The sequence below is a fragment of the Camelus ferus genome, chromosome 2 (genome assembly GCF_009834535.1).
Source record: "Camelus ferus isolate YT-003-E chromosome 2, BCGSAC_Cfer_1.0, whole genome shotgun sequence".
NCBI classification, from domain to species: domain Eukaryota; kingdom Metazoa; phylum Chordata; class Mammalia; order Artiodactyla; family Camelidae; genus Camelus; species Camelus ferus.
The window spans coordinates 77,196,691-77,220,239 of NC_045697.1; the positions used below are offsets into that span (position 1 = coordinate 77,196,691).

The window sequence follows — 23,549 nt, forward strand, 5'->3', positions numbered from 1 at the left end:
GGTGTTTAGAAACACGGGTGCTAGTTAACAGATATGAATCAGTCTTTAATGGTGACAGAATGTTTGCTATCATAGAAACTGGCATCTTCTTTCAATAAAGGATCTCATTATTAGGAGAGATTTGCCATTTGTTGCATTGTTGGCCAGCTTGATTCACTCAAGCCTCTTGCAGATTGAGCAAATGAAAATACCGAATGCCCAGCTAAATTTGAACTACATATTAAGAACAAATAACAGTGTATCACAGATATTTCTTTTTTAAAAAAAAAAATAAGTGTGACCCATGCAATATTTGGGATATACTTTTACTAAAAAAACAAAGGTATTTGTTGTTTATCTGAAAGTCAAATTTAACTGAGCAGCCCATATTTTATCTAGCGACTCTGTTGTAAGTAAGCTATGTGAAAGCTTGGATTAGGTTGCTCTTAAACAGTTCATGTTTGTTTTTACGAACAAAAAGTCTCCAAGAAAAAACATTAGATTTTCCAATTGTTGGGAAGACTAAGTTCTTTCGGTTCCCTAGCTCCTTCAGTTAAAAACGTGCTTCAAAGGAGAAACCAATTTGGCTGTGGGAGAGAGTGTCCCAAAGAGCTCTGGGAGGGACGCCACCTAGTGAACCGCAAACCTCTGGCTGAGGTAGGCCTGGGCGACCGTCACCGCGCTCACCAGTGAGCAGAGGATCCAGCCATCGCAGCCCACGGCCCACTCCTCGAGCCAACTGAGAGGTGGAGCCATAGCGAACCTGCTTTCTTTCCTTCCTTTCCTCTCGGCCCGGGAGGGAAACTTCCAGAGAGACCGTGCCTCTCTCCAGATCCCTGACGCTCTTTTCCGCTCGCCCCCACGCGTCCTTGCCCTGTGGTGGGGAATGGGGAAGACTGCCCCTAGGGCACCAGGATTAATAGCGAGTTTTGAAACCAACAGCTCGCAGGTGCGAGTTGCCGGCTCTCGTTCATTTCAGAAGGCGCTTCCACGGGGAGAGGCGGGCCAAGCATCCGCGCTGCCCCCTCGAAACGCGAGATGCAGGGGGCGGGTCCCTCGTGCCCTCTTTCTCTAACCCCTCCCTTTTTAAATTTTGGTCGGAGGAAAGAAAACAGCCTCGCGCCCGGGTGTGAGCTAAGAAGGGAAAGGGACACACCCTCCCTTTAGCCCGTCCCGCCCCGCGCTGCGCGGTTCGGGAGGCGGGAGGCGGGGGCCGGGCGAGGCTGCGCCCGCGGAGGACGCCAGTTGCCAGCCGCCAGGCGCCGACCATGGCTCGCTGACTCGGGCGGGAGCGCCGCGCCGCGCCGCGCAGGATGATGCTCCGGAGGGGCCCCTGGCCGTGGCGCGTGAGGCTGCTGCCGACCCCCAGGACCCTAGGCCGAGCGTATCCGCGGCCGCCGATGCCCCAGGTAAGCCCAAGCTCGGCGTCGGGGGAGTCGCCTGGAAAAGTTTGCGTGGGGCAACTTCGCGGGAGCCAAAGCCGAGCGGCTGGGACGTTCACTGCGTTTTGCTGTCTTGTTCCCAACCACGAGGTGGGCGCCGGGGCCGAGTCGGTGTCACCCCCAGGGATGGAAGGGAGGAAAGACCAAGACTGCGGGGACGTGCGCCGGCGCATCACCTCAGTTAAGTTGGGGTGCGGGGACCACTGGGCGGTGGCCCGGGGAGCAGCACAGTTACCCCGGGAGGCGCCTTCTCCACGTCCAAACCGCGGTCTGGAGTAAGTTTTCAGAGCCGCTTTACTGTCGGCTGGGTCGTTGGTGCCGAAGTGGCCCAGACGGGTTAAGAAAACGGTAGAACCGAGCGGAGTGACTGCCCTGAGCGTGCACTGTCGTAGGCGAGTGAAATTTCCATACTGAAAACTGGGAGCACTTCCCTTTCAGAGAGGGAAGAAAAACTCGCGTTTTGTTCCGAGACCCGAGAGACGGGTGAATCATGAGTGTGTGCTGGTGAGTAACAGTTGGCCTGACACAGTTGTAGTGCAGTTTGTAGAACCGTTGCTTGAGGGAGGGAGGAGAGTGGATGTGAACTTTAAAAGACACAGGAAGACGGGGGGAAAGTACTGATTGTAACTGGGCTTGTGATGGAGCCTGGAAGGAGACCAGGAGCCCTCACTTTGAGCCTAACGAGGAAAGACAGCCTTTTAAATAAAGCCTTCCAGGTGTGTGCGTTGGGGAGGGCGTTGTTTGAGTTTTAGTTCTGAACACCGCCTCCCCACCCTCATAAATCAGTTTCAGATTGTTAACGAGAAAAAGATTTATTTTTTCTTCTCAGTTGTGCAGTTTGAAAGAAAAGCAGAAAGTAAACGATGCCGGTTACCATTATCTTGTCTCTTTCACTTCCTGGTTTTGTTTTGTTTTTTTTTTTTTTCCTTCAATTCTCACAGGTCCTCAGAGTTTGGAATGATGGAGGAAACATTTAAAGGCGTTTAAAAAATGCCTTCCCTGAATGTCTGAAAGAGGGAGGGCATTTTGTTCCTTTGAACTAGGAAAGGGGCAAACTTCTTAAAATGTGAAAGGGTAGACCTAATAGAGTAATTGGAGAGAGGCTTTTTCCACTTTGTGAAATTTGCTCTTTAATTATAAACATTGCACTTTACAGTTAAAGATATACCAAACAGTAAAACAGCCCAACACAAGGAACCCCCTTCACTCTGTGCCATTTAAACTTTAATGATTGATTCAGTTTCTTCTTAAATCCATATAACACTTTGAGTAAGATGTTTATGGCTCCCAAGACTGGCTGCCCTTTCTCAAGTAATTGTCAACTCTAAGCTCCTTTCTCCATGTTCCCCACCTGATGCTATCCAGGGTGGTGCCAATGCATGCCCCAGCAGGAATTGGACACTCCTTAAAAGAGGTAGAAAATGACACGGTGGGGCTTAATAGGGCTTAATCATAGGGGAACAGTGGTCAGTACTTTGTCTTTAGGTAATCATCTTAAGAAGTCTTACTGTTTCTAATTTGCAGATTTTTGTTTTTTAAGTCTTGGCCGTCCATGCTATTAAGTCAGTTTGCGGAACTTTAGAAATAGCTGCCTTCCATCATTTCACTTGTCTGGTTGAAGACCCCCAAAGAATAAAGAGAAGCCTTTGAGTTTGCTTCTTTATATGCTCTCTGAAATTGTACCGTAAAGAAACTGACAGAAACATCCTGGCCACCTAGGAGATTTAGCTAGGGCTACTGAACCATTTTCTGCAAATCACACTAACTTGTTGTAGGGACATTTTTCATTCTAAGGTCTCACTGTTTTTTGATTGCCCTATTTGATATGAGAAGTCTTATGGCTAAAAACAAGCATTATTTCTATATATTTTTGCTTATCAACATTCAGAGCCTCTGAAAGCAGCAGGGGGGAAAAAGAGAAAAGGTGATATATGTGACCTGACAGCTCATAAAATCCTTGCTTGAAAGGACTTGTCATTAATAGTATCTCAAATAAGCATTCCCGATTATATTTGGCTTTTTCTGAAAGTCTGAGTGTACTTTATAGGAACATTTAGTAATTTTGAATAATAGCCATTTATGCTTCACATGGTAGGTGAGTAATTGCCATTGTTTTGTGGGTAAAAAAAAGTTTGTCAACACGAATGTGTTTAGGATAGCAGAATTGCTTTTGAAAGAACACATTTCGTCTGAAGCATGAGAGAGCGGGAGCATGTTGTATTACCTTTGGTCAAGGTATTGCTTGCTGTCCATGGTCACGTTCCAGGGTCAGCATCTCTGCTTGTCAGCAGCACTCCGGCTGAGTGGTTGTCACGGCAATCCACGGCTCCTGCTGGCCGTTCTGTTGTGGAGGGCGCAGCCTTGAGTGATTATGGTACCTGGTGAATTATCACTAAACACAAAGCTTTTGCCTAATCTTGCCTTTCTTAATTTGGGTCTTGGTTGGAGAGACTCCCTGATATGATTTCAGGCTTCCAGTACAGCATTTGAGTCCCTACATAAGCTATGTTTAAAATTTTTTAAAAATCAGGTGTACTTTGCAGAGAAATTTAAGTATTGAGTTTGCTTTTTTGAAAACTAGAAACAAAGCGTATCCATGTTTTAATTCCACCATCAAATGTTAATTTAGAATTTGTCTTCTATCTTTTGAATTAAATAAACATGTTATTCTTGCTTGACACTTTCCTACCATTCTACATCTTGTGTTTCTACTTGGCGCATTGCGTTCTGTAATACCAATTTCAGAGCTCTCTCCCAAGGGCAGTGATTGCTTTTACATTGGTGATTGTACTTACAGTGTAGAAAAGACACAGATGCTTTGCTCTCACTAATTGTAGACCACTTTGTCTATTAAATGTTAAACATTACCACTTTCCCAGCACTTAGATATTAGTGCTGGAGTTTTTGTTTGGGTTTTTTTTTATTTTTAAACTTTACTGTTTATTGCAATTTAACAATATTCTGTTTTACAGCTAACTCTAAGCTAGGAAATCATTTTGTAGCTTGGCAGATAAATATTTGCTGAATGAGGTCCCTGTGAAACTAAGGGAGACAATCAGAGGCTAAGTATTGGTCTATCTAATAGCTATATAAACCAAATGTGTTTACTTCGTACAGTGGAAATAAGCAGCTAATTGAGTTGATGATGGGCAGTTAAAACATCTGAGGGCCGAGCTGGCCCCGCCCCACTGAGCTCCTGAGCTTAGCCAAGCCGTTCAGTCTGTTTGAGCCTATTTTACTCCCTTTTCAAAACAAGATTTGTCTAATTGGTCTCCAAAGCCCTTTCCATCCTAAAATTGCCATTTATTTTATTGAGGGTTGTAAGTATACTATTGAATAAAATATTGTCAGTGTCAGAATGTTTATCTCAATGGTGGAGAATCCTCTTTTGTGTGATCTTAGGCAGTCAGTAGAGCGGCAGTTTTAACTAGTGATTGTAGTAACTGTTTTCCGCCTTGAAAAGAAATTGGAATTTGATGGGGTGAGCATGTCATAATGGTATTCTGTTATGAATTGTCTTGCTCTAATACTTCATTCTGTCATTGCCTGTGATTTCATCTGTGAAATAGTGCTTATTTAAGAGTATCTAGTATTAGAACCCTAAAACCATTATATACTAGGCAACTTAAACTAACCTGCAGGCTGTAACCAATAGATAAACAAAATAGCATTATCTCAACCGTATTCTAAAAATATCTAATTTTTGATCCCATTTGACACAGTATTTTCCTGGTTTTTTAAGACAAATACTAGCTCTCTGTTCTCTGAGCTCCGTATGTAGACTGCGTGGCTTGGGACCCCCACCCAAATGTTTTACTGAACTGTTCATTGGTGTACCTTTTAAGAAACAGGCCAATGAGAGGTGGTAGTCAGTTAAGAGGTGCCCTTAATGAGGACCCATGGGAGAAACTGCTGTCTAGCTTTAGTCTTAGAATCATTGGGTTTCTCCGGCAGGTGCTGGGTTTACTGTGCAGACTGAGGTTAACAGCCAGTGGTGGTCTCTTATGCACTGGCTGCCGGAAAGCTTAGGGTCAGATTTTCAACCCACCTGGTAACAGATGTGAAAGACCTTATGACGTGCATTTTCTGTGTTTACCATGCACGTGGTTTCATCTCCGCCTTTGTTTCTCCCTCCATTCATATCATCACCCATTTTTCTGTAATCATCTTTCAATTGGAAAGAGTGGTGCATAGGTAAGGGTTTGTTAAATTTCAAAAATCAGCTCTTTGGTGTTGGAACAAATCCAATCTGAGTAGTTAACGGTGGAAGTGGGGCAAAGCAGCCTCCACATTGACACAGCCTCCTTGGGGCTTCACCTGTAGAAAGTTCGCCACATATACTGACTGCGTTGAATTGAGTTGCTGTAAGAATCTACTTTTGATGCCGTGGTTCTTTGTTTTGACTGAGATATGCTTGACAAACACGGTTGTCTCTTAAAGATGGTGGTCCTGAAGTTGTTTGCTCTTCTCTCACATTTTCATTCCTCCTACCCTCACCTGTCCTAAATGTTACTATTTCCTTGCTACCTCCGCTGTCCTCAGCTGAGTAAAAGTAGAGTTTGGGTCAACTACTAAGGCCCGTTAAATCTCTTTATTCTGAGTTTCCCTATTTAAATTAACTCATAAATTGATGTTCTTTTATTTTACATCATTTTCCCCTTAGCTTACAGGTGCATCATAAAGAGAGTAGAAAGCATGAGTCCAGCTTTTTTTTGGCAGCTCTTTAGGGGATGATTGGGACTCTATCTAGGATTCACAATATTGTGAGAAGAGATGTGTGAAATCTCCACTGTAAACCAAGTCCCTTGAAGAGAATTTCTCTGAGTAGATCTGAGGGCAAGAAATAGGGAGCAGTGAAAAGAGAGGCAAGAGATGGAGCAGGAGCTGAAATTTTCATGGCCTGTGAGCAGAAACGAGAAGTGACATAAAACATTGACAAAAAACTGACAGCTGCACAAAGCTTTATTGTGGCAAAATTAAGGGAGGAAAAAGTCTCTAAGATTGGCAAGGGTCACATGGTGAGTATGAGTTCCACCTGAAGGTCTTAGGATGCTTACCAGATTGAATAGATGGTTTGGTTTATAAAACTGCTGTGGACCCAGGTGGTAATCCTAATATATTTAACTCCACTGAGAACTCCCAATTATTTTGTTGTAATAGGGGCGTTCTTTATAATGAGTGCCTTGCTCAAATTGCATTTCTGGGACCTAAAGATGAATTTGCTTATTTTCAACCTCTTAGGCATAGCAGTAAATAATAAATGTCCTGAACTCTGTTTGGAGGAAGGAAGGAGTTATCATTCTTCTTGACGAATCACTGTTGTTTTTCTGACTCTACGTGTATGTGTATGTCCGTGTGTGGTTGTCTCTTCTGTTAAATATTTTGTTTAGTTTTGGTATATGAGTTTCTCTGGTAGATGAGTGGGATATCTGAAGAGGGGATTTTAAAAGATGTTGGTGAATAACTGCTTTTTCTGCCAGTAATGCAGCTGGAATACAAGCACGCATTTTTATTAGACTGACAGTAATGTGACCATAAACCTTGAAAAAAAAATTTGTTTCAGAAGGTAAGTGCAAACAGATCAGCCTAGCATTGGATCCCTAAGCCCTTGCTAGAGGATATTTGTTGTCACATTTTGTAATTTGATAACTCATCTCTGCAACCCTGCTTTGGGAATGTCTCAGACAGTGTATCATAAAGCAGTTTTCATTTTTCAGGAGAAAGTACGGTTTCTTTTGATCTTGTAAATATGCTTTTATGGGTTTGTTATTAGTGAAACTAAGGTAAGAAAGCTTTAAAACACAACCTTCAGCTGATCCAGAAATCCTTTGGCCTCACCCCTCCAGTTCGGCTTTCTACTCCGTGCCCTACCAGTCCCACGATCCTGTCGCCATGTGCTAACTCCTCTTGTTGCATGTCCCTGTGAGTGTTTATAATGTTTCACAGGCAGCATTGCCCACCCCCCATCCTCCCTTCTTCACCCTCCTGAATTCTACTCTTCCTCCAAGTCTGAGTCCCAGTACCCACCCCACCCCAGTGTTTGAGGTCTCTATTGGCCTCTACCCGCGGGATTAATTACACTGTCCTTTTCACGCCCACAGTATCTGCAGCATCTCATTCTACTGTGAATTGTAGTTGACTGGGTTCATGTGATTTTCCCACCTGGATTTTCTCAGCTTTTTGTGATCAGAACTGTTTCTCCTCATCTCTTATGGCCTCTGCCCTTCCACAGTAGGTGCATAATAAATGCTTGTTGGGTAAAAGAATGGAGGAATGGATGATAAAGAACTAAATATTATATAGCCTGCCTTAATGATGTGTTCGCTTTAGGTCTTACATTCTCAGTTTCCTCCTCTCCACTCCATCTAGCCGGGGGAACACCTGAGGCGTTCTTATCTACCTCTCATGATATGAGCCTTGATCACTGAAGATTATTAAAAAGTTAATCCAGATAATGTTTATATGTATCGTGTTTTCTATTAAAGGAAAGCAGTAGTCTTCATTGTATTTTGGTTCTTTGTTTTATTTCAGATATGCTTTCACATCAGGATCTTTAAAGGACATGATCAACATAATTTAATGAAACATAAATTCTGTAAGGACCACTTGGCATAGAAATGTATTCTTGGCTATTCTGAAAGTGCGGTGGTGATTTAGGATGACTGTGGGGAAGGGAACGCTTTTCTCCCTCTACCAAGACTTTCCTAAATGGAATTCTCAAAGTATTAGATCATGTTGGTTTTAGTTTTGTGAAGTGCTGTTTTGTGACTGCCAAAAATTACTAGTGTTGATACTAAAAGCTTAATCATTAAAACTTACATAATTTAGAACAGTAATTTAAAAATCAATTATAGGAGTAGGCGGTATAGCTCATTGGTAGAGCATGTGCTTATTAGTGTGTATGATGTCCTGGGTTCAATCCACAGTGCCTCCATTAAGGAGGAAAAAAAAGAAATAAAATTAAGCTTTTTTTAAATAAGAAAAAAAAGTTTGAAAAAATCAATTATAAACATGTTTATTTGTAAAATACAATTCCTGGGCAAAATAGAAGATTAACCTTTTTGAAAACCCTGCCCCCTCAAAAAAAAAAAAAGGAATATAATTTTTGACATTAAGAAACATGCAGACCCTTTCCTATTACAAGGCCCCCATTACCATTCAGAAGTGGGGCATACTCCTTTGGAGCTTGGAGTTGCTGTGAGTAAGATTATCATCCATTGGTCTTCGTGCCTGGGGGCAGTTTAGGGAGTCCCTTCAGGATATGTAGCAGAATTTGTTAAGTGCTGTTAAATGTTCAAGTGCTGGATAGATAACCCTGGACAGTGGTTGCCATTCATCTGTTTTACTTATACAGCCTAGAATCTGAGTCTTTGAATAGACTTTTTATGACTCTAGAAGGTTCATGCCATTGTCCCCATACTCCTGGACTTCGGGGGCCGAGTGGATGAACAGAACGGCCCCACGGTTCCTGCTGTTGCTGCTTGTGCTGCCATCACCCTCCCCAGCTCCAAGAGCTGCTTCTGGCTTGATTCCTAAAAGTGTTTTAGCTGAAAGTTTGGCCTCTGTTTTCCCCATCCTGGGGTTAGGTTAGTTTACTCTGAGATGTATGTAGATGCCACTTCTCTCACTTTTGGTCTTTCATAGCTGAGTCCTGGTCTGTCCCATTTTTGTTGCCCATTCTTCCCTTGTCCCTAAAGTGGGTTTTCACTCTTATCTAAGTCCTGAGATCTCAGCGGAGGAGTTGTGGTGGTTTATGCTAGGTCTGAAACCTCGCAGAGAAGATCCTTATATGTTACATGGAAGACTAGGTACCTACGTGTAAAAGAGAGATGTGTTCATTCACTAGTTGGCTGGTAAGTCAAACATCAGAGATGATACTAAAAGAATTCAGAGAAAAAACATCATTAGAAATTGAAAAGATGAAAAGAGGTGAGATTTCTCAGCTCTGAGAGCAGGATAGGGAAGGGTTTAGTAGGCACGTTTGGAGAAGGAAGAAAGGGTATAAGCACAGAGAGTGGAATCTGAAGGGGGTTGGAGGTCCAGTAGGCACTCTGATCGGGCTGCAGGGAGTATTCTCTGTGAAGGGTGGTCCTTGATTTGACTTGGATTAGAATTTTAGACTTCATTTTAAAACCTTACAGTAATTGTGTTTATTAAACTCTGTATCTCAGACTGATACCCTGCAGAACATTGATTCCTGTGATGTTACAGAAAAACAAATTCTCTGTCCTTACAAGTTTGAAGAATTCTGGGCTAAGCCATACCACGTTAAATGGTTTCTTCACTACACACCTCTGCTCATGGGCATCAGCACAGTCTCAGAGTGGGAAGGCTGATCACGGACCTCTGTTATTCCACAACAGTCCTAATAACTTCTCCCAGAAAAGTGGTGCACAGGATGCAATTTTGGAGAACACTGCATTAAAAAATTAGGTTGGGGATGGATTATGTTGAAAAACACATGAAATCCTCTTACTTCCTCGCCTGTTTCCTCAGGCCTAACTAATCATGCCACTCTGGCAAGTGTATTGGACCATTCCTAATGCTGCATTCTTCAGCCTCCTCTGAGCCAGTATGTGACCAAGTTCTGGATAATCCCACATGGCATAGAAGTGTAACTTCGGGTTCACATCTTTAATTAAGAAACTGACTTCTCTCTTCTACCATTTTCTCCCTCCCATTGGGCTAGAATATAGACGTGGAAGGGGTGAGCTAGCCTGGACCCTGTGGAAGCATACAACCCTGTCGGTGATGGTGGAACAACCAGATAGAGGGGACCTGGACCCCTGGATGGCAGTAATGTCCTCTTACTCACCCTCAACTGCCTACCTACTAGAAAAGCAAACATCTCTCTCCAGTCCCATGTGTTTTGGGGTCTCTTTGTTACAGCAGCTTAGCTTGTGCCTTATCCTGTCCAAGGAAAGAGCAGCCCAACCAGAAGTCTGAGAGGAGAGAGTCAAGCAGAGGAGCCAGAAAAGAAGTAGAAGAACCAGAGAGATGATGAGACCGATGCTATTGGAGGCTCTCAGAAAGCACTGCTGCAGAAGCCCCAAGCATGGTTACCCATGGTTGAAACCTGAAACTGAAAAATGACCAATGCATGGATAGAATGTGTTTTATAGAGCCATCTCCACCTGCTATGCATGTGTTTTATTCCTGGTTAAAAGTCCATCTTTGACTTCATGGCTTCATAAATAAAACCTGTCTTGGTTACTAGATGAGAACCATCTTCTTTTTTTCTTTACACTGAGATATAATTGCCATAATACATTATATTAGTTTCAGGTACACAGCATAATTGTTTGGTTTTCGTATGTTATGAAAAGATCATCACAAACCATCACCACACATAGTTATAATTTCGTTTCATGTGATGAGAACTTTTAGGACTTACTCTTAGCAGTTCTCAAATACAGTGCAGTATTTTTTTATTGAAGTATAGTTGATTTACAATATTGTGTTAGTTTCAGGTATACAGCAAAGTAATTCAGTTATATATATATTTTTCAGATTCTTTATAGGGTAATAGAAGATAGTGAATTTAGTTTCCTGTGCTAGACAGTAAATCCTTGTTTATGTATTTCATATATAATAGTGTGTCTGTTAATCCTGTGCTCCTAATTTATGCTCCACCTTTCCCCTTTGGTTTGTTTTCTATGTCTGTGAGTCTGTTTCTATTTTGTAAATAAATTCATTTGTATTAGTTGATTCCACATATAAATGATACCATATAATCATCTTTCTCTTTTTGACTTACTTCACTTAGTATAATAATCTCTAGGTCAACCCATGTTGTTGCAAATGGCAATATTTCATTCTTTATAGCTGAGTAGTATTCCCTTGTGTATATATATACCACATCTTCTTTATTCAGTCATTTTTTGATGGACACTTAGGTTGCTTCCATGTCTTGGCTATACAATGCAGTATTATTAGCTATAGCCACCATGCTATAAATTACATCCCCAAGATTCACTTACTTTATAACTAGAAGTTTGTACCTTTTGACCTCCTTCATGTGTTTCACCCACCCCTCAAATGGCAGGATTTCCTTCTTTTTATGGCCGAATAATATTCCATTGTGTAGGTATACACCGTATTGCCCTTATCCGTTCATCCATTGCTGGACACTAATGTGGTTTTCCTGTCTTGGCTCTTGTAAGTAGTGCTGTAGTCAACATGGGGGTGCAGATGTCATAACAGATAGTGTTTTCATTTCTACTTCCCAGAAATGGAATTGCTAGACCATATGGTAGTTCTATTTTTAATTTCTTGAGGAATCTCCCTACTGTTTTCCATAGTAGCTGAACCAATTTACATTCCCACCAACAGTGCACAAGGGTTCCCTTTTCACTCCGTCCTTACTAATACTTGTTATTTCTTGCCTTTTTGAATATAGCCAAACCTCAAACAAATATGAGGTGATGCATCATTGTGGTTTTGATTTTCATTTCTCTGATTAGTGATGTTGAGTACCTTCTCACATACCTGTTGGCCATCTATATGTCTTCTTTGGAGAAATGTATGGTCAGGTCCTCTCCCCATTTTTTTCCCTATCTGTCCTTCCTGTCTGCCTATACTTTGCTCATTTTACTACTTGTTTGGCACTTGTAGACTCCCTTTTATTAGGGCTTTTTGTGTATATTATCAGCATGCCTGCCTTCCCGCGTGAATATATGAATATATTTTTTCTCTGTACACTTATAACTCCTTAAGAGCATGTATTTTATCTTTGGGCATATATATGTGTATATATATATTTCTTTGGTATTCCCTATTCTGCTAGTACAGGTGCTTGTAGTGGTGCTAAATCATGAGGTATAAGAAGATATAGGAACTGGTGTTGGTAAACTTCTGTAAAGGTCCAGATGGTAAACATTTTAAGCTTTGTGACCTGTGGTTTCTGTTACAACTACTCAGTGCTGCCGCTGTAGTGCAGAAGCAGTTATAGACAATACATTAATCAATGGGCATGGCTATGTTCTAGTAAATTTTATTTACAAAAATGGCGATAGGCCAGATTTGGCCCATAGGCCATAGTTTGCCAACCTGTGGTCTGTAGACTCTATATGAAGATTTTGGCAATAGCGATAGAAGATGCATCTGGATTTACAGTGGGATGAGAAGTGAATACATAAATAAGGGCCGATCACAAAGTCATGGTCACCTTACCTGGAGCTGGAATAACAGGAACTGGTCCAAGGGAAAGACAAGGGGAAGAATGGGAAGACGTCTAGGAACGTCAGCAGTTTTCCATGTTTAGACTTGTACCTAACTGTGAGGCCACGGTGCCTGGCAGGTGAGAGCAGGAGGAGCATGGACAGCTGGGACTGAGATAAGGAGCTGCTGCCTGAAATCAGGGGACAAGTCAGAGTCCTGTGGTTCATCCTCATTCCTGTGGGGGAGGTGACATGATGGGTGAAAAGTTGAGGACTTGGATGAGTGATGTTCAAGAGGCAGTGTGTTGGCCAGGCGTTTATTCTTCTAGGTTATTTCTCTCTGGAATTATTAAACCACGGACATCATTTCTCTTTCATTGGAACCCAGCTTTATAGCTTACAGTCAGTGCATGTTTTTCTTCCCTTTTCCTTCCCCAAACCTTTTTAAAAATGAATTTTCTATTATATCTGTTGATTAGAACTGTGCTGCTGAAACAAAAGACCCAGCAGTAATTAAACATCTGTATTCTTTAAGTCAGTTTTCCGTCTCTCAGGAAATGGTTCTGAGGTCAGCTTTTCAGGTGAGCTGTAGCTCTGCTCCACACAGTCACCCAGGGACCCTAAGCTGGCCGGTGCCGCCATCATCTTCAACACAGGGCTTTCAAATTCACAAGAGCATGGAAGGGTTTTTTAAGGCTTGCAAAGTGTTATGGGCTAGGCTTGGCAATGTCACACAACACTTGTGCTCACGTTCCAGTGAATATTTCATTGACTGGGTCAGGGGACCACATTGAGCTGAACAGGGGCTGAGAGATGTAGTCCTGGCTGGGGGCCACATTCCAGTGAAAACTTGACAACCGTGGAAGAAGGGAGAAAGGATTTTAGTGGACATTTAGCTGTTCTATTGCAGCCCCCTTGGCCGGAAACAGGACAGTTTTGCTTTTTGTGGCCACTCAATTTCCACGGCTCTGTTGTGCTTCGTTTGCATGTGCTCCTCAGCAGGAGAGATTGACAGGGAAACTTTATTTCTCCCTGGAAAACTTAAAAAGAAAATGGTGGAAATTCAGCATTTTTAATTTGGGCTAGAACAGGAACATCTGACACCTCACTGGGTTCATTATAAGCTGCCCTCGGGGCTGTAACTTAATAGGAAAGGGTGTGGTCTCACTTGTTCACTCCAAGCTAAGGAAGAGAAATAAATTCTAATGATTCAGTTAGGATTTGAAGCCAGAATTCAAGTTTATGCAATGACACCTGATAAGGAGGAAAAAAAGTATTTTTGAGAGAAGATGCTGACGATGTGGTCTTGCGGAAGGACTTCCTTTAGAGGAGTTGTGGTGATTAATAGTAAAGGGGCGGTAGTAAAAGTTATAAAGGTATCATAGCTAGCATATGAATTTAGTGGCATTTTGTAGGCTAGCCTATTATAAGTATGGTCTAAAAACAGAGAAATCTTAAACAGATACTTAGGATGGTTGAAAGATGCTAACTGTATGTCTTTGAATAAAATGTGTCTTACTATATAACATATACCAAGACTGATCTGCTATAGTTCAGAGCATATTCAGAAAGAGATTTACTAGCATGACCTTGTGACCTTGTATAATGTCTCCTTACCACATTATTAGTCACATCTTTTTGGCTTATACACAGGGTTTTTAATTTTAATTGATGAGGCTTGGATATCACTGTTGATCAGTCTTAAGTGCATAATTTTGATTGACTTTGAAATATTAGAAGTGTTTTCCTTTCTTGTTGTTTTTCATGCACTTCAATATAGTTATTGTTTTATATAATGAAGTGGCTGGATTGCCGTAGATACCTCTATATTCCTTGAACTTGTACACTGTGTTGTCCATGAAACATTAAATCAGGCTCCAGTGAAAGAGTTGACCAAAGGGCTATTATATATATATATATTAGGTAACATATAAAAAAACATACGTTAAATGTGTGTGTAGTTGGGAATATATAATGTCACCAGTATGAACATATTATGATACTATGAATTGGGCCTGGGCCTGGGCCTGGCTATGTCCAAACATAAAAGATCAGCCTAGGTCCTGTGGAAGTGTCTTTCTGGAGGCTTTTTTCTCAATCTCTACTGCAGCAGATTAATCTGGGCTTCGTAAGCATGTATCAACCATTGCTTTCAATGTAGTAGGAAAAAAAAACGATTCAGCAGTGCGAGAAGAAGGCAGTCTCTCCTGGTGGGGACAGAAAAGTGGAAGACAAGCAAATCCCGCCTGGTAGGCAGTTGTGTGCAAGGGATTTGGGCGTTGCAGTTGGCCCACAAGCCACCTCTGAACACTGACTTTCCAGAACGCTAGTGCAGCTCCTAACTCATTGGAGGGAGTTTGCAGAATCTTAATCACAACAAGTGATTGGGGGAGGTATAGTTCATTGCTTAGCATGCATGAGGTCCTGGGTTCAATCCCCAGCACCGCCATGAAAAAAAAAAATCACAGCAAGTGATACTCCTGTTACATTGCACCACGCTTGTCAGACTGCATCAGGGCCTTGTGTCTTGTCATTGGGACAGTGCTTTAGAAGGGATGCTGACAAACTGCTGGGACAGAGGTGCATTTAGAGGGCGAGTAAGATGTTAATAATTTACACTGAAGATGATTAAAGGGGCTGGACATTTTTAATCCTGTGAAAAGATAAAGAAGCAAAATATTTTCAAACATCTGAGAAGGTACCATGTGAAAGAAAGTTGTCATTCTGTGTTGCTTCAGAGCAAGGAAATCACTCCTAAGATTGGGCAGCATTGGTAGGCAGAGTTCAGCTCAGTTTAAGAAACTATATGTATATTCTGCCTGTTTGCCGGTGCATAGACTGCTTTTTAAAAAATTGAAGTATAGTTGATTTACAATATTAGTTTCAAGTGTACAACATAGCGATTTGATATTTTTATAGATAATACTCCATTTAAAGGTATTATAAAATATTGGCTGTATCCTCTGTGCTGTACTTTACAACTTTGTATCTTATTTTATACCTAGTAGTTTATACCTCTTAATCCCCTTTCCTTGTCTTGTGTCTCCCCACAACCCTTCTCTCCAGTAGTAACCACTAGTTCTCTGTATCTGCAAGTCTGTTTCTGTGTTGTATTCATTTGTTTTATTTTTTAGATTCCACGTGTAAGTGAAAACATACAGTATTTGTTTTTCCTCTGACTTAACTTCACTAAACATAATGCCCTCCAGGTCCATCCATGTTGTGGCAAGTGGCAAAATTTCATTCTTTATGACTGAGTAGTATTCCATTGTATATACATACCACATCTTTTATCTGGCCATCTGTTGATGGACACTTAGGCTGCTTCCACGTCTCAGCTGTTATAAATAATGCTGCTGTGAACATTAGAGTGCATATATGTTTTCAAATTAGTGTTTTTGTTTTCTTCAGATATATATCCAGGAGTAGAATTGCTGGATCATATGATAGGTCTATTTTAAATTTTTTAAAGAATGTCCATACTGTTTTCCATAGTGGCTGGCACCAATTTACATTCCCACCAACAGTGGGCTAGAGCTCCCTTTTCTTCACATCCTTGCCAACATTTATTATTTGTTGTCTTTCTAATTATGGCCATTCTGACAGGTGTGTGAGGTGATATCTCATTCTGGTTTTGATTTTCATTTCTTTGATGATTCGTGGTGGTGAGCATCTTTTCATGTGCCTGTTGCCCATTTGTATGTCTTCTTTGGAAAAATGTCTATTCAGGTCTTCTGCGCACTTTAAAATCAGATTGTTTGGTTTTTTTTTGATAATTGAGTTGTATGAGTTCTTTGTATATTTTGGATATTGACCTCTTACTGGTCATATTTTCAAATATCTTCTCCCAGTCAGTAGGTTGTCTTTCATTTCGGTGATAGTTTCCTTCACTATGCAGAAGCTTTTATGTTTGATTAGGTCTCATTTGTTTATTTTGCTTTTGTTTTCCTTGCCTGAGGAGACAGATCCAAAAAAATACTGCTAACACTTTGTCAAAGAATGTACCGCCTGTGTTTTCTTCTAGGAGTTTTATGTTTTCCAGTCTTACATTTAGGTCTTTTACCAATTTTGAGTTTTTTTTTTTTTTTTATGCTGTGAGAAAGTGTTCTAATTTCACTCTTCAACATGTTCTAGTTTTCCCAGCAACATTTACTGAAGAGCCTGGAGAGACTTCTCCTTAAATGCAAGACTCTTAGGTTACTAGACAAACTCAGGCAGAAGCTAGAGCAGCACCGGAGAATCCTCTGGTGCTGGAGATGCCTTCTCTGCTCCAGGAGCCTGCTTGGTGAAGACACCAGAAACAGGAAGCAAAACCCCTTTTCTTCCTTCAGTGTCTCTTCAGTGCCCCCTACCGACAAAATTTTAGTGCCAAGCAGCAAAGGAAAAATACTTAGAGAACCCAGATCCATTTTCACCAAGCAGTGGAAAAGGGTGGATTTGGAGCTTACGGGCAGTAAATTGATAACCATCACAGGAGGAGTGAGGCTTGGAAGTGGCAGCTGCACTCCTGGGTCAGGCCAAGGTGAGATGGGAGGCAGACCAGACTGGCTGGGGCACTGGTAAAGGAGTGGTAATTTTGAATACAGTGCTATAGTCTAGACCAGAAATCGGGGAACTTGACTGTTCTAGAAACAGAGAATCCAACCCAAACGGGAACAGATATGGCAGAGAGACAGCAAAAAAAAAAAAAAAAAAAGTATGAGATTTTTAAGTGTATGAGGAAGCTAGACTGAGTAGAGAGGATGATGGAGAAGCCAAGAAGTAGGCTTAAGTAGGGGTGGTTGGAGCCTGGGTTGGGTCCAGGTCAAAATGTGAGGTCGGCTGAGGTGACCTCTGAGGTTCCTTTCATCTCTGGTGTTCTGTGCGGCCCCTCAGGTGCACAGTCTTGACACCCATCACAAAGCCAGGGACTGCTGCAGTCTGAGGACTGATCAACCCAAACAGCTAAAAACTGAATAACTGCTTGCTGTACATCCCTCACTGCCCGCCCCTTACCGCCTGTCGTCCCACCAAGAAAAGGCTTTGGGTTGTTGGTAGTGTATTAACCATTTAGTTGGGGTGGTTTGTGTTTTGGCCTTTTGTTTACATGATATCTTTAATCTTTCTGTGAAGGTTTGGGTTTAGAATGTTTGCTGGGAGGTGTCGCCTGGAGGCCACCCAGGCGTGCTGCTCGTAGCTTGTCGGTTAGAGCCTCAGCGTGGATGTGCTGCTGACAGGCCGTAGCCCTTCTTCGCATATAAAATTCGCTTTGTAATAAATCCAGGCAGTTTTGTTTAATTAGTTTATTCTATTTAGTGGGATTGTGCCGCCATTTAATTAGTGAAGTCTGAGTTTGTGCCAGCGACTAAGCTTTGTAATCAGCCGTTGTGATGTCTGCAATTATGTGGAAACGTCCAAGCCTAACCTCTCTTGCAGAGAAATTATATTATCTTTGAAACTGAATTAGGATGAAATATCTTGATAGTTATAATTATTCTGCTTATTTAGAGATATTAGATCTCAGAAAAAGTCTTTTATGGGTAGAACAGTGACAATTTAAACTATTACTGTTATATTTTAGCATAGTAACGCTCTTGGTTTTGAAACTTTAGAAAACACCTTTGTGGTCTCTGCTAGTCCTCTCGCTTTCTCCTTACTCTTAAATACATGGTTACAGCAGAGTTGGCCATCTTAGTAGGCATGACTGTCATTCAGCTGATCACCTGACTGAGGAATTTGGAACTGGGAGTAGGATTGCTGTCTCTGCTGGCTGCTCTTTTGAATAGTGGAGTTGTACGCTTGGAGCTATCGGGTAATGATCATTTTCTACCATGAGGACCAGGAAGCAGTGCACATCATTTTGTGGCAGTAAAGCAGAATGACACTGATGTACAGAAAAAAAGAGAAAAGAAATATGGATCAAGAGGACTTCCGAGTCTTCTTTTTTTTCTTTTTCTTTTGGTTGGGGAGGTAATTAGGTTTGTTTGTTTATCTTTAAGGAGGTACTAGGGATTGAACCCAGGGCCTTGAGCATGCTAAACACATAGTCTGCCATTGAGCTATACCCACCATCCACCCCCCAGGACTTCCCAGTCTTAATATGACCCTCCAGTCCCTAGTTCTAGTCCATTCCCAAAGCTCAGTTGAATCCTTCATTTAGGCTCCATGCAAGACACTCCTATGTCCTTAGAGTAAACTCTGATTCTTGCTAAAGTGAAGTCAAGTTCATGTTTATTCCTTTCACTGAAATAACAAATATATGAAGATCTTTCAAACTTATTAAAAAAAAAAACCCACTAAGATCTCAATGGGAAACAGGCAAAAGGCATAAGTGATTCTTGGAAAAGTAAATTTAAAATGCCTAATAAACATACGAAAAATAGTAAGCATCACTCACTGATAGTCACAGAAATGCAAAAACAACAGTGCAGTAGACCCCATTTCCTTTTTTTAACCTATCAAATAGCAAAGAAAAACAAAGATAATACTCAAAGCATAATGCATGTCATGATGCGGGAGCTCTTCTGGACTGCTAGTGAGAGTGTAAAGTGATTGTATAATTCAGAGTCCCAACAGGAAACAGATGGCTCAGTCAGATAAGGGTAATTAGAGGAGCCTTTATATACAAAGGACTATTCACAGAGCTGTGGGTGCAGGGGAGCTGCCAGGGATGGTGCAGTAACCCTGGGCTGGTAGTGGGGATTGGAGTCAGGTGGACCCAAGGCCACTTCGAGGGGAGTAGGAGCCCTGAGTTGAGGGACCTGGCCGGACAGTCACTCAGAAATTATCTCCTGATTATTCCTTTAAGTATTATCATTCATTAAAACTGGCATTGCAGAATTCTCAGTCTTCCTGGTCCAGCTTAAGCCTTCAGGTGCTTTTTTTTTTTTTTTTTTAAATGGAGGTACTGGGGATTGAACCTGGGACCCCGTGCATGCTAAGCATGCACTCTACCACTGAGCTATACTTACCCACCCTCAGGTGCTTTATTAAATTATTTTTTAAGAAAAAGCTAGTTTTTTTCAGTCAAGCCCCTAGGTATTGTTTTCCCTCTTTTTCACTGGTGGAAATTGATGTCAGCACTCCTTTTGCTGGACTCATAGTTCACATGATGATGGCTAAGATGCAACAGAGTCTGGACACCGCCATCAGCTCCTGCCGTGCATACTGCACAGTCCCCCTCCCTGAAGTCCTGGGAGGCAGTGCCCACATCATCCCCCACTTACTGAGCATCTCATGGAACACTGAGGTGTAAACCCGGCCTGTCCCCTCTCAGACCTCCACTCCCAAAATCTCTTCTGTTTTATAGTCACAGAATCTTCTCTCTCTTTGAAAAAAAATTATAAAATGGTATATCTTCAGGCTTCGATTGTGCTGATTCAATTGAAAAAGAGCTTTCAACTCTACTAAAACTTGATGGGTTCATAGTCTGAAATGTGTACTTGAGTTCTATAAGAGCTATGAGATTAAATTTTAAAATGTACCACAAAGATGACCTAGCTGTACCAATTACATGTGGAAACTCGTTTATGATCTAAACGTATAAAGTTGCCTATAGCCTTTTTAAAAGATTTCTAAGCAAGTAAATAAACTTTAAAATTTTTTCCCTTGTTTTTATAATATATCTTTTTTGAAGAGTGATTTACATATGAATTTTTTAGGGGGTGGGTAATTTGATTTATCTCTTTATTTTTAGAGGAGGTACTGGGGATTAAACCCAGCACCTTATGCATGCTAAGCATACTCTCTGCCACTTGAGCTATACCCTCCCCTATAAATAAACTGTTGAATAAAGTTTCAAGTAAACTTCTTCTCTGAAAGAAGTAGTTGGCTTTCAAAAGAGAAAATTAAGTTAATGTCAATTAATCTAACTTTAATTAATCTGACTAATTCTTGGTGCGAAGTCATAGTGTCAAGTGTGACTTAAGGCAACCTGAGAATACTGGGCAAGGAACTTCAAAAGACAGTTTGGGGTCAGCATCATATTTTTTTGTAGCAAGATTATAGCAAAATTATAGTTAATCTAATATGTAGCTGGCTCCTGTCACCTAAAATCAGTCATTCAATCTCCCTCTCCCCCACAAAGAAAGTAGTCCACTGTCTTAAATTTTGAAGTTATTCTCTTAAGTGCTCATAAAATAATACATAGTAGTATAGTTGTTGAAATCTGAATTTCAAGATGGGTGATGAAAATTTGATAACTCACTGAGAATAACTTATTATCTAAATGTTTAAAAGGTACTTTCTGTACACATGACCTCACGTAACTTCTGTACAACCTTGTCATATGGTTATTACTCTTTTCTAAATGGGAACACTGAGGCCCAAAAATGTTAATTAAATTATTCACACAGTAACTTATGGAGCCAGGACTTAAATCCAGGTCCTCTGGTGATGAATCCCATATGTGCTTTCAGTAAACTATACTGCCCCAGTTTTTTCCTCTCTCTTTTGGAGTGCACAAATAATAAACTAGACTTGGGCAAACCCAGGATTAATCTTACAGAGGAAATTCTCTTAATTCCCAGATGATAAAAATGAACAAGACAAGTAGCAAGAAACAGCTTGATGTTTGAAGGTACCCCGATTTTCATGTCCATTTCTTTCTATTTGCGTATCCAGACCCTGCCCATTGGAGCCCTGCCTCCAGCATTCCTTAACAGCTCTGTGCTCTCTCACTTGTCTGAGCTTTCATTGGTACAATGCCACTAACACTTGATTCCACTGTTTCTATCGTCAATGATTATGGGATATAGAATGTAGATTTCCTGCTGTGTTTTGTACTTGTTAATTCAGTTAAACTAGACATTCTCTGAGGTCAGGGACCATGTGTGATAACTTTTGTACTTTGAAGTGCATAATTCCGGATTAGAAACTCCAAGTGTGGGGATTGATTTCTGTTTTTCCTTCACAGCATACTTTATTTGTTGGAACTCTGACTGAACCTCACATTTAAAGAAAAGCAGGACCACTGTGTGGAGTGAGCACACAAAGTTTCCAGGCTTTGTGCTTACTCAGGGGCGCACATCTAAGAGGTGGCATTTGTATCGTGGACATTGTAGACAGGTCAGTTTATGATGCTTTTCTCTTAAATGACCGTAAATGTATCAATGGAAGGAGAACTGACTTTTATATTCACTCAAAGACCACTGTGGGTCAGTGCGAAAATCCTGACCACTGCCACATAGAGGAGATACGTGTATTACAGTCAACTTTAAGTTTACCCAGAGATTGAGTCAAAACAAAAATATTTGAAGTCTGACTGAAAATGGCAATTGGATGGGAGGAGAAATAACCAAATCCCTGTAATGGAGCATAAAACTTTTCTAAAATTACTTTCACAACAACCTTGAAAAAAAAGTTTATTGGAAATAAGAGTATTCTCTTGAAAGATAGTTCTAGGTTTCAATAAGAAACAGTGACTAAATGACGAATTTGTAAAGCTGTGTTTTAAGTGTTACACCATGATTGAGTTCACACTCTTAACTTTTTCTAAGACCTGGGCACGTATGAAGACACATCTAAGTTGGGAGAGGGTATAGCTCAGTGCTAGAGTGCATGCCTAGCGTGCTTGGGGTCCTGGGTTCAATCTCCAGTACTTCCATTAAATAAATAAACAAGCAAAAACCTAAGTACCTCTCCCCTGCACAACAACACCCACACATCTAAGCCTAAGCTAGAAGCTTTGTAAATGAATTAAACCGAAAAGTATTTTCTTTTCTCAGACGTTATAAGTAGTAACTTTGCTGCCTTTGTACTGAAAAAACTCACAGTAGAACTGAAAACATACTAACTATTTCAGTTGACATATCTGTCAAAATTAGAAGCAAAATCCTGAGTAGTCAATGACTGTAGTATCTAAAATACAGAAACTTCAAAGAGCTACATCCAGTATGTAAGGGACAGGTCTAAAAAGGTTCATTTGTTTGTCATGTAAGAAGTTAGTTTTTTTAAAAACCACTTCGTTTAATGGTCCCCTTCATCTTCTGGTCATAGAAGCCAGATGCCAACTCTGTGATGGCCTCTTCACCTTCACGTCCTAACTGAAGGGCAGTGTGGAATTGTGCCTGACCTGATAAGAATACATCTTGAAAAATGTTATCACCTATTTCTCATCTTTAAAAATATTCATGCTAAAGGATGACACATCAAAGGGAGAGTGAAATTTTGGAGCCGGTGGATGTGTCTCATCTGGCTGTGCTGATGCAAATCGTCAGGTGGCTCATTCTGTTTCCTTGGGCAGCAGTCTAGAAGTTGAGTGTGACTGTAGTGGCACGGTGTTTGAGTCACTGAACTCGGTTGTTGTTTTACTCCACGTCAACTAAACTTACAGTTCTGTGTTTTCTGTTGAGTTTTTGATGTTTACATTCTGATGCTAAAATCATCAGTTTTTAGCAAAGCTTGATATTGGAAATAGCCAAGTGAAATAAAATTTTGTTTTCCACCCCCGACCCCAAATTGAAGATTCTGTTAGCAATTTTTATCTCTTATGAAGGGTTACATTTCCTAGTTTAGGACCCAGCAAAAATTCTTTTGACAAACTAGTTCCTTCCTGTTAGGTGATAAGAGGGAAGTAAGACAGCCTGACCTTCCTGCCAGACCTTTTGAAGGCAAGAGCCAAGCTTTATGCCTCACTATGATAGCTTTCCTTGGCCAAACATCAACAGTTCTTAGCTTTTATTTTTTAACACCTGTTTTAAATTTTTGGTAACTCCATATTCTGTGGGAACTGAATGGGATCATAAATAATGATTGATAAATCAATCTGTAATGTCAATGCAGTAAGATTTTCATGGAGGAGGATGAGCACAGCTCAGTGGTAGAGCGTGTGCTTAGCACACATGAGATCCTGAGTTCAATCCCCAGTACCTCCATTAAAAAAAAAAGGAAAGCTTTTCATAGAACCTGATAAACTAATTTTGAAATTCATTTGAAAAAAATAGAATAGTCAAAATTTTGAAAAAGAACAATGAGAGGGACCTGTTGTAAC

The 23,549-nt window shown here is 41.0% G+C and overlaps 1 protein-coding gene across 3 annotated transcripts in view; it reads left to right on the plus strand.

Moving 5' to 3' along the window:
- Nucleotides 1–1,082: 1,082 nt before the first annotated feature.
- Nucleotides 1,083–23,549, plus strand: part of MCUB (mitochondrial calcium uniporter dominant negative subunit beta) — an 82,873-nt gene continuing 60,406 nt past the window's right edge. The window contains exons 1-2 of one of the 3 annotated variants that reach the window (XM_032461688.1): nt 1,083–1,388; nt 1,512–1,696. In XM_032461688.1, coding sequence (XP_032317579.1) covers nt 1,293–1,388; nt 1,512–1,696 — 281 coding nt within the window. In that variant the 5' untranslated portion in view covers nt 1,083–1,292. The remainder of the gene's footprint in view (nt 1,389–1,511; nt 1,697–23,549) is intronic. The other 2 variants (XM_032461680.1, XM_032461708.1) reach the window with 2 other exon arrangements.